The 10,628-nt window shown below is 32.1% G+C and overlaps 1 protein-coding gene across 1 annotated transcript in view; it reads left to right on the forward strand.

The window, feature by feature from the left end:
- Pde3b (phosphodiesterase 3B) overlaps nt 1-6,950 on the forward strand; it is a 182,360-nt gene extending 175,410 nt beyond the window's left edge. Inside the window, exons 15-16 of the mRNA XM_076846918.2 lie at nt 2,717-2,969; nt 4,220-6,950. Of these exons, the coding sequence (XP_076703033.2) occupies nt 2,717-2,969; nt 4,220-4,434 (468 nt within the window). The 3' untranslated portion in view covers nt 4,435-6,950. The remainder of the gene's footprint in view (nt 1-2,716; nt 2,970-4,219) is intronic.
- The last annotated feature ends 3,678 nt before the right edge of the window (nt 6,951-10,628 follow it).

A 10,628-nucleotide genomic window follows, 5' to 3' on the forward strand; every position in this document is an offset into this window, starting at 1 on the left:
ATATCAACAATATTTCAATTGTACTATTGAAATACAAACTACTGTCCCATAGAAACATCAACTGGGCAGAAATTCTAGCAGAGAATAAAAAATTAGAGGGCTAGCAACATCTGTAGAGTAGATATTTTGTAGTTTTCAAGGATTCAAAGATATAAATATGCTCTTTCATTTTTTTCATTGATTTTTAAATCTTGGCTTTAAAATAATCCTACCAATTTGCAGAATCTGTCTCATTTTTGGCATATCTTGAGGCTCCACATAATGTAGAAGTAAATTGATTTTCCCATAAGCTTCACATTTCGTTATCTCCAAAATATCAAATACATCTTATGAAATGGATTCCTTGGGAATCCTTGTTGGCCATAATAATCAGGAAAGATCAAAATGTCTACTGAGTGAGGCCTTCTTTGTGTCAGGGCTTTCTTACTATAAGCAGAAAACAGGAATAACAAAGTTGACTCTGTTTCACAATGCGTGCTTACCTGGCATACCTGGTTACCCCCAGATTGTATGGTAAAAGTCTTTTAGCCACCTTTTTAAGTTATAAAATACCATTCTATGTGATCACATAAATATGGAAGTATTCCAATATTATAATATTTTGCTATTCTGATGTATTTAAATCATATATAATTTGGGGCAAGATTATCTTTGTAAGATTATAGCATACAGTTTGCATATTCCTGTACTCATTTTCAGTGATAACTGAAGCTTACCTCAGAGTTCTCCAGTAGATTTTGCATTCACAAAAGAGGAATTTTATGCTAAGGAAAAATCCATTTTTCATTAGCTGCATAAGTTGGTAATAAAATGTAGTGATATATTGTCAATTTTAGAAAACCCACTATTTCAGTGAAATAACATTAGAAATGTTCATTTACAAACAACTTTAAATGATTTTTAGAGTATATAGAGTTAATACTTATTAAACAAACTTTGAAGCCATGCCTTAGGTTGAACCCTAGCTTTTCCTTCTCATTGACAATGTGACCTTGGGTAAGTCACTTAACTTCTCTATGCTTCAGTATTCTTGTTGATAAAATATGCATGATGATATACCTACTCATAAAGATTGCTGTGAGGATTAAATAAATTTTATACATGTAAAAGTCTTGGAATAGTTCCTGACACGAAATGCTCAGTAATATTGGCTATAAATCCAGATCTAGTGCTAAACATATTACCTCAAACAGTTTCACTCCATCTTCATAAATTTTAGTCATGATAAAGGAGAAAAATGTCATCTGATACTATACTATGTATGAAAGTCCTAGTTATTTCTTATTAGAACTATTAAATTTCCTTCTTGTTTTGGCTATACTGTTGAACTTCTTTCATGTAGATACATAATTATAATTTCCCCAATGCTTTTTTCTATTTATTATCCTAATTATACAGTCTTTATACCCTTAAAGCTATTTAAGTGCCGTGGGCTTAGAAAAGCCAGACTTCTGGGGTATACCTATGAAATTGAAGACTCCTGTGGATTAAACCCAGCTGGGTTTTTAAAAAATATTTTTTAGTTGTAGATGGACATAATACCTTTATTTTATTTATGTGGTGCTGAGGATTGAACTAGTGCCTCACATATGCGAGACAAGCACTCCACCTCTGAGCTAATAACAACAGCCCTTTTTTTTGTTTTTTTGTTTGTTTTGTAATGCTGAGGATTGAATCCAGGAGCTTTATATTACTAGGCAAGCACTCTACCCCTACGTCCAAACTGTTTTTTGAAAAATATTAACAGTTTTATTTCTTTTAGAAGACTTTTAACCATGGGATAGTTAATCACTGGGCCAGTTCTGGTCATTTCCTTGGGTTGTGTGGGCTCATCACAGATAAAACTGCTTGCCTGCAGAATTTATGCATTGTGAAGGATAATTAATTTCCAACCAATTTAGATAGTAAAACTAAAACATTAATTGTACCATTTGGGGAATGTTTCACTTTGAATAATATTGCCTTTCATCATCATAGCAACCCTATAAGGTAGATTATTATTCACAATTTATACATGATGAGACTGGCATAAGCATGCCAATACCACATGTGGTTAAGTTGCAAAAGTGAGTTTGAAAGAACATCCATCTGATCTCAAATTGTGCTCTGTAGAACCCTAGAAGCTACAATGGAAAGGAATCAGACAATTGGAACTATACACCTAAAGTCTTACCTCAACTGTAGTAATTCTGCTTTTGTGTGTCTTATAAAATGCATCCACTATGCCTTCCTCTTTTGAGGAGAAAGAGAATCTATATTTGACATTATAGAATTTTGCAGGTTGTTAGTAAAATTGCTGATATTTATTTTTAAAAGCTATATATTTTTATTAACTTAATATCATCTATAATGATTGATATAGATATGAGATTAAAAATTTGCTTAGAATTTCTCAAATTGTTGTTACAGTTAAAATGATAGAATAATTAAGTTCATAAATATTTCTTTGTAAAAGTTATTTTGATGTACAGTATATTTTAAAAATGTAAAGATAATTTACAAGCAAAGCTCAGTGTTTGCTCTTTCAACAAAAACGTATTTTTCGGGCTGGAGCTGTGGCTGGGCTGGGTGTGTGGCTCAGTGGTAGCACACTTGCCTGGCATGTGTGAGGCATTGGGTTCAATTTTCAGCATTACATATAAATAAAATAAAAAGTCTATCAACAACTGAAAAAAATTTAAAACAACAATGTAATTTTTCTTTTTAAAATGCTCAGGGAGATGAAGAAGCAAATCTTGGTCTACCCATCAGTCCCTTCATGGATCGTTCTTCTCCTCAACTAGCAAAACTCCAAGAATCTTTTATCACTCATATAGTGGGTCCCCTGTGTAACTCCTATGATGCTGCTGGTTTGCTGCCGGGTCAGTGGATAGAAACAGAAGAGGATGATGATACTGAAAGTGGTGATGATGAAGATGGTGAAGAATTAGATATGGATGATGAAGAAATGGAGGACAATCTAAATCCTAGTAAGAATTCAGAAAACCTATAATTTATTTAGTGTTTATTAACTACAAATGTCCATTTAATTTGAACTTCTATCTTTGTTTCTTAGATGCAGATTCAGCAGTCATATCTTGTGTAACTACTATCTTACTGTTTAGATTCAATAGTCATGTTTTGAGTGACTGCTCTGTGCTGGGTACTGTGTTAATACTGTTACACAATGAGAATTCTTATTTAATAAATAGCATCTCGGGAGATGTCCTCTGGCCAGTGCTCTTCAGCACCCTTCACCTATTCATCCATGATAGGGCTGTCACCACATCTGAACATTTGAGATAGAAGGATCCTAGCTACTAGTCCTCCTTCATCTCACCCCTCCTCAGACAACCTGCTCCCAACACCACTAGGCAGTTGAGAATTACAACTTCTAGCAGCTTGCTAATGACATTCACATAGGCTTGGGAAATAGATCTAAACAGTGGGGAGGAAAGGAAGACATACATTTCTTGTCTCTAAAGGCAGAATAAAGTTTTGTGGCATTAAAATTGAGTTATTAGACTATAATAATGTATTTTTCTATATAAGACAATGAGCATAAATGGAAAATTTTAAAAGCATACCCATTTGTCACCTTCATAATTGTGAATGAAATCAATTGTTTGCTCCTTTGTTTTAGATAAGTTAAATTATACCTAGCTACATATTTTTTCCCCAAACATGATATAAATCAGAACATATAAGTTGACTATAAAGAACCTATCCCTTATCCCCTTCACATACTTATGCCTCCTATTTAGGATTAGGTAGCAGCAAAGAGTACTCTTATGCCTCTACTATCTTGAGTGTCACTTTGGAAAGGTTGACTGGCTTCTAAAAATGATTAATATTCACCAGAATTTTGGCAATTATGTTAAATTCAATACATAAAAATCCCTTAAGAGACTGGTTTTTAATTTTGGGTTGCTGTGGTTTTCATTTGAAATCAAGACTATACTTACCTTCCCCTATCCAGTTTTGGCTATTCTTCATGTTTTCTTTTTATTCATAACACTTAATACCATCTAATGTATTCTTTTTATTTGTATTGTTTGACTAGGATGTGAGCTCCATAACATAGGAATTATTTTTATCTTACTATTCACTATTATAACCTCAGTGCTTACATAAATACTTACAGAATGGTTGGCATGAGGACATTTGTGGAATGAATGAATGAATGAATCAATCAATCATAATCCCTATAATCAGAAGATGTTTGTTTTAAATTTCACAGAACCACAAAGAAGGAAAAGCAGAAGGCGAATATTTTGTCAGCTGATGCACCACCTCACTGAAAACCACAAGATATGGAAGGAAATCATAGAGGAAGAAGAAAAATGTAAAATAGAGGGAAATAAACTGCAGGTAGAAAAAACTTCACTATCTCAAGCAGATGAGATTCAGGTCATTGAAGAAGCAGATGAAGAGGAAGAACGACAGTTCGAATAAAAGAAGTCATACAGAAGAAACCTGGAGGGCAGTGCCCAGGGTCAGATATCATTATCTCATGTTCACTGTGCTGACTTTCAACTGACCAATCCCACATGGACAGGCCTTAATACTGTGAGAGGATCCTTGCTGTGCTGTCAATTTCCTACTCCTAAGCACTTTCATCACATGTACTAGAAAATTATTCTTAGAGCTAGGTTTCAGTTGACCCATGTTGCAAAGCCCTTGTTCAAAGCCTTCACTGATGTTTAAATATTCTGTGAAAATGATGCTTTGCTGGACAGTGAGCTTTTATTTTTCATGGAGGAAACATCTGTAATGAAAAACTCAAGTGACTTACTTCAATTTTCAAAGTGTCCAGAACATTCTGCTTCTGTGAAAACAGAATTCATGTTTATTTCCAAATGCGTCTTTTATATCTTTGAACATTTTGAAAAATCTATGTCCATCTAAAAAGAATCCATGTGGCCTTTCTGAGAAATTTCTGCTAAATGCCATACACTGTTCAGTGCTGTTCTACCAACTAGGGTTGTCTATGAAGGACTGAGTGACCTTTGTTATATTTAACAAAACCCAGGTGCATCTATTTCTGATGCTTTTTACTATTGTGTATTATCTACTATGTGTGTTTTATTTTGCTCAAAGTATTCAGGTTTGCCATGGACATCAGAAGTATAAATTCTAGTCTTACTGACTTTATGTTCCATGGTTGAATTTTAAAGTTGTTTAACAATGAAGGAATTTTATTCTTTAGTCAAAACTGTTCTTGTTTTTACTCTTGCTCAGGATTAGTATTTTTAAACATTTAGTTAATATAAACAGCATAAATTTATTAGAAGAAAAGAGTTGTCCTAATATTGATGTGAACCTTTTATGATATTAGCATCATTTTCTCTGTTCTTAGATGAATTTGAGACTAATTAAAGCCAAGGAAAAGGAGATATCTGTCTTTTGCCTTAATGTAAAATCAAATGAAATTAATTCTATCAAAGATAAAAAACAAAAGAAATATGGTGAGTCCTAAAGGATACATATGTTGAATAAATAATTGTAATATGTAGTTATCTTTATATCCACATCTTAGGCATCATGTGTTTAATTCCTGAAAAACTGCATTCATCTCTCTGTTAATTTCTTTCTGCCTTAAGATCACTTGACAGGAAAGATCTGTCACTACTCAAAAATTCTAAAGTTCAACTGAAAGACTGACTTCTGAGATAAAGCAAATGATGGAAATATTTAATTTTTATATAAAAAATGAAATATTTTAGTAAATAATTTCATACCAAAGCATATAACTAAGTTACCACATTAAGATGATTGTAAAGAAAATAGATCATATTTACAATATTTATGAACTTGTTAGGTTGGGGATATGAACCTAATTGTAAAAAATATTTTAAGTTATAAAGTGCAGTCAAAATGATATCAAGATGGTAAACTAATATTTTTCATTATTCTTCAAGACCATTTCATATTTTGGAGCCAGGCAACTTTTTAGATAAACTATTAATTTCCAAGTTAATTAGTACAATGTCAGTAGTTTCTTACCTACCTAGAAATGTGTGGGTTGTCAGAAAGATACCAACTAAAGATCTATTGAAGAGTTGGGATTTTTTATCTTATACAGTATCATAATATTTAATGAATCACTAAGTTTTATTTATTAAATATATTGAGTGCTATAAGTTCCTTTCTGCCACTTTTGCAACCATTACCACACTATCTGTAAACTGGTCCCACCATATTTTACTAATAAAATTTTAACTGATAATTGTTGAATTTATACTCATAATATGTGCATGTGTATGAATACACACATATATTCTGTGCTTACATATCTCTAGAATACATTTTGTATCCTACATAAATGTATTTCTGCTATTTATTTCTTTCCTGCAGAATAGAATATATACATATATGTGTATAAGTTCATACATGTGCATGCATGTATAAAGAGACCAAATCAAATTTCTATATTATCATGTTAGAGAAATTTTGTATTTGCATTGTTTATATTTTATTTTCTTGAAAGAAGTGTGCTTTTATTCTATTAACAATATTACTACTGTGAATTCATCTGAAAATAATCCTTAAGTTATTTAATCCTTGCTAAATTATGTATGTCAAATAACTAGACCAAAGAAAATGAAAAAAGTATCCCTGATAAAATTTTAAAATTCATAACCATAAGAAGTGAACATGAGAATATATTAAATATCCATAGCACTGTTACAGGTACTCTTACTTGAGAAATTGCCATAAGCCATATTGCAGGTTTTCTTTATGTGTGTGCTGGGGATGGAACCCACATGCTAAGCAAGCACTCTACCACTGAGCTATTATCCAGCTCGTATTATGGGTCTTATTTGGTTGCTACTGAATCAGAGTAAGTTTTTATTATAATAATTTTTGTGGCTAATTTGTTGTTGTAAATCACTGGTACTAGAAATATTTAGTAATATATATGTGTGCTCATTGACACTTTGCTCCATAAAATCTACTTTTAAAAATTATTTCAGTATTTGAAATCTGTTTTCTGCTATTCTCACCACTTTGCTTTTTTTTTTTTTTTAATAAGAAACCTGGAGATTCTGCTATTGCTTACATAGTTATAAATTCCCTTACCCTCAAGATTTCATCACCTCATAGAGAGAAACTTTATAAAAAAGATAAGTAGAGCCAACTATAGTTCCTTCATTAATGTGAGCAGTTCTACAGAGTGTGTGGGATAGCAGTAGCAGGAAGAACAGTGATGAAAGCTTTTCAAAGGAAGACTTTCAAGCTAAGAGCTGAAGCGTTAAGAGCTTGATATTTTAGATATTTTATTTTATTTTTTGTAAATGATATACCTCTTGCTCATGACCTGGGTGGGTGGCAACCCAGGCAGGCGGTGGGAATGGGGTTCCCTTCAGTGGAATGGGCTGTCCAAGAAATACAAGCTAAGAAAAACAGAATGATGAAAAAAAAAAACCCACAGGACACAGAGAGTAGTTGCAGAAGTCGGGGCAGGATGGGCAAGCCGATCAGATGGATTGAACTTCTATACTATTGAACTTCTATACTATGGAGTCCAAGCTGCTTTATTTATATTGGGAAACATCAAAGGCTTTCCATAGAATGTTCTTCACCAAAATAGGTTAAAGGTGTGCTGTTCAGTTCCTAACAGATTACACCCATCCCTGGAGCTACTATAAAGTATTTTCCTAGTAGAGTGGAGATAAAGGTCATGTGCATTGGGCAATCTATTGCTATGGGAGAGCCACGGATAGTTTGAGATGCCAAACCTAAATCTCCCTGGCTATCATACTGAGAGAAGATCCTCATGTAATTCACAGATGGCTTCCCACAATAGCAGTGTCATTTATATTTACATGTTATTTCAGTTGCTATAATATATTTTGAAAATTTGGAGGGGAAAAATGCCCAAAATCTTCTTCGTGTGGTAGAATCAGATATTGATTTGGGATAATATACTATTAAAGCCAAAACTAAATTTTCGGTAATTCCCCCCACCAAATTCAGCTTATTTGAGTCACAATGCTTATTATTTATATTTCAGGTAAATTCATAAAGGTTTTACAGAAATACAAAATTTAGGAGAATGAAATTTATACAGAAAATTATCATAAAACTAAGGGTTTAAAATCAGTAATTAAGTGGGTTTTTTTCCTATTTATTCTTTAAAAAAACTAAACTGTAGACATTTCAATAACTATCACTCCTAATCCTAAAAGGTCAACTTCTTACTGGAAATCTGATGATATAATGTCTGATGAATCTCAAATTTGAGCATTTATTATTTTTTAATTCTCATAAGAAAATTCTTCAAAATTCAAAAACAAAAATGTGTAATATTGGAAAATAAGTTTTCCTTCTGTGCAGACCTTAAACCATTTATCCTCCCTCCCTAAGTGAAATACTGATTTAGTTTCTTGATTATTCTTGTAGAAATATTTTATATATTTATGAGCATATATGTTCATTTACTGTACATGTTAATGGAAGTATACATTAATATTTTCTCTTTAGTATTTATTATTTCAAAAAGTGTTTTGAAAAGAGAAGAGAAAAATCTGAAATCTTTTATGGCAACTGACACTAAGTTTCTTTCTTAAACTTTAACCAAACCAAACCCCCCCCAAAAGTTAGCTTGAATATGATTGTATGTAGTAAGCGAAAAACAGGATATATAGAGGCCAGGAAAAGAAAGACCATCTCGACAATGGAGAAGCCAAAAAAGATTTAGGGTGGTTAGAACATGGAGTGTAAGAAAATTTGAGTGGTTAGTGGAAAGGGATAGTGGTTAATGAAGGCCTTTGTGAAGCATGACATGCCATTTAAACTTAATTCTTAAGGAAATGGGAAACAAAGAGTTTTAATCTGGAAGAGTGACATGATTACATATATATTTTATGAGGATCATTCAAATAGCATCTAATTTTGAATTGTTAACTAAAAATTATGGGAGGCCATTGTTTTGGGCTGAGCTCCTGCTCTAGGCCTCAACAGATCAGACCAAGTCAAAATGGAGTCATTCATGCTAAAAGCCACATTATCAGGAATATTAACTGCTGCCTGAAGGATGGAATAATATGAAGTCTCAAAAAGTTTCTATTTATTTTAGCAACAAGGATGTCACTTGTTAGTTGCAAGAAGAGTTCAGTCAAGTAATGAGACAAAAGCCACATTACTTTAGGTTAAAAAGTCAGAAACTCAAATTAGGCTGTTAGTACTAACAAAGATGAAATAATGTACTTACCACAACAGAACTGGTTTCATTGTTGAACGTAAGAGAAATCTCCAAGGGTTTTGTGGTTTGGTTTTGTTTCATTTTAGAATAGCAACCAGAGCAGGAGCCCTAAGTGTTAAACTATGCCAGCTAATTTCAATGCCTAAACTGATATTTGAATTTAAAACTTGGTCTTATAACAAGGCAAAAGAGTAGAATCTGAAAATTCTTAATTAAAATAAGGAAGTTGAGGCAACCAGAATAACCACAATAGTATGTATTTCTTGAAAACTCATAAGTGTTATGCTGCTGTTGATGGTCCACTAACTATACTTCACTAGCAAGATTCTAAAGCATATACTTCATGAAAAAGAAAAATACTCCCAGAGGGAAGATAATGAGATGAGAAAAGGTTAAGTAAATTTAGTAAACAAGTAGCTAAATTTAAATAATCATCTCTATGAACTAAAATCAATTATTATTAATTGTGAGACTTTAAAAAAAGACAACACAAAAATCCTAATAATAAGAGAGGTAAATGAATAAAGTATATTTTAGGAAAAAAGATTAAGATAAAACTTTAGACTTTGTTAAACAATGTCACTAAAATTTCAAGGGGAGATATTAAATGTATAAAAATATAGTTTCTAAACCAGTAGAGGAAAAGAGAGAACAATATGTTAATAAAGATGCAATAGATGAAAAAAGAATCAGAATAATAGGAGAAATAGAATAAAATTTTAAAAAGGTAGGAATACATTTTAAAACATCTGCACCCACAATAAATGTAGAGACTGCACTTGCCAATCAAAAAAAAAAAAAATCTATCAGCATTTTTTTAAATAGTACTTACAATGTATTAGGCATTGTTCTTAATGATTTATGATTTATATATATAATATTTCATCATTGGTATTGGTAGATAATTCAATATCTACCAATCCTATAAGGTAGATATGGCATTATTATTTCTTTTTTCAAAGGAGGAAAATGAAGAACAGAAACTTGCCTATGGAAACATAGCTAGTAATTGTGTCAAATAGGTGAAGCTAAAACTCAGGAGATCACAGAACAACATATACCAAGCTCTGAAAGAAAATGGATGCCAACCAAGAATCTTATATCCAGCAAAACTAAGTTTTATATTTGATGATGAAATAAAAACCTTCCATGATAAGCAAACATTAAAAGAATTTACAACTAGAAAGCCTGCACTACAGAACATTCTCAGCAAAATATTCCAAGAAGAGGAAATGAAAAACAGTGATGAAAATCAGCAGAGGGAGGGATTACACTAAAGGAAAATCTAATCAGAGGAGAAACCAAGTCATGTTAAATACCAAAAATAAACAAAAATGGCCAGGAATACAAATCATGTCTCAATAATAATCCTGAATGTTAATGGGCTAAACTCACCAGTCAAAAGACATAGATTAGCAGATTGGATTAAAAAAAAAAAAAG

Source organism: Callospermophilus lateralis, chromosome 2, assembly GCF_048772815.1.
Source record: "Callospermophilus lateralis isolate mCalLat2 chromosome 2, mCalLat2.hap1, whole genome shotgun sequence".
Classification (NCBI taxonomy): Eukaryota; Metazoa; Chordata; class Mammalia; order Rodentia; family Sciuridae; genus Callospermophilus; species Callospermophilus lateralis.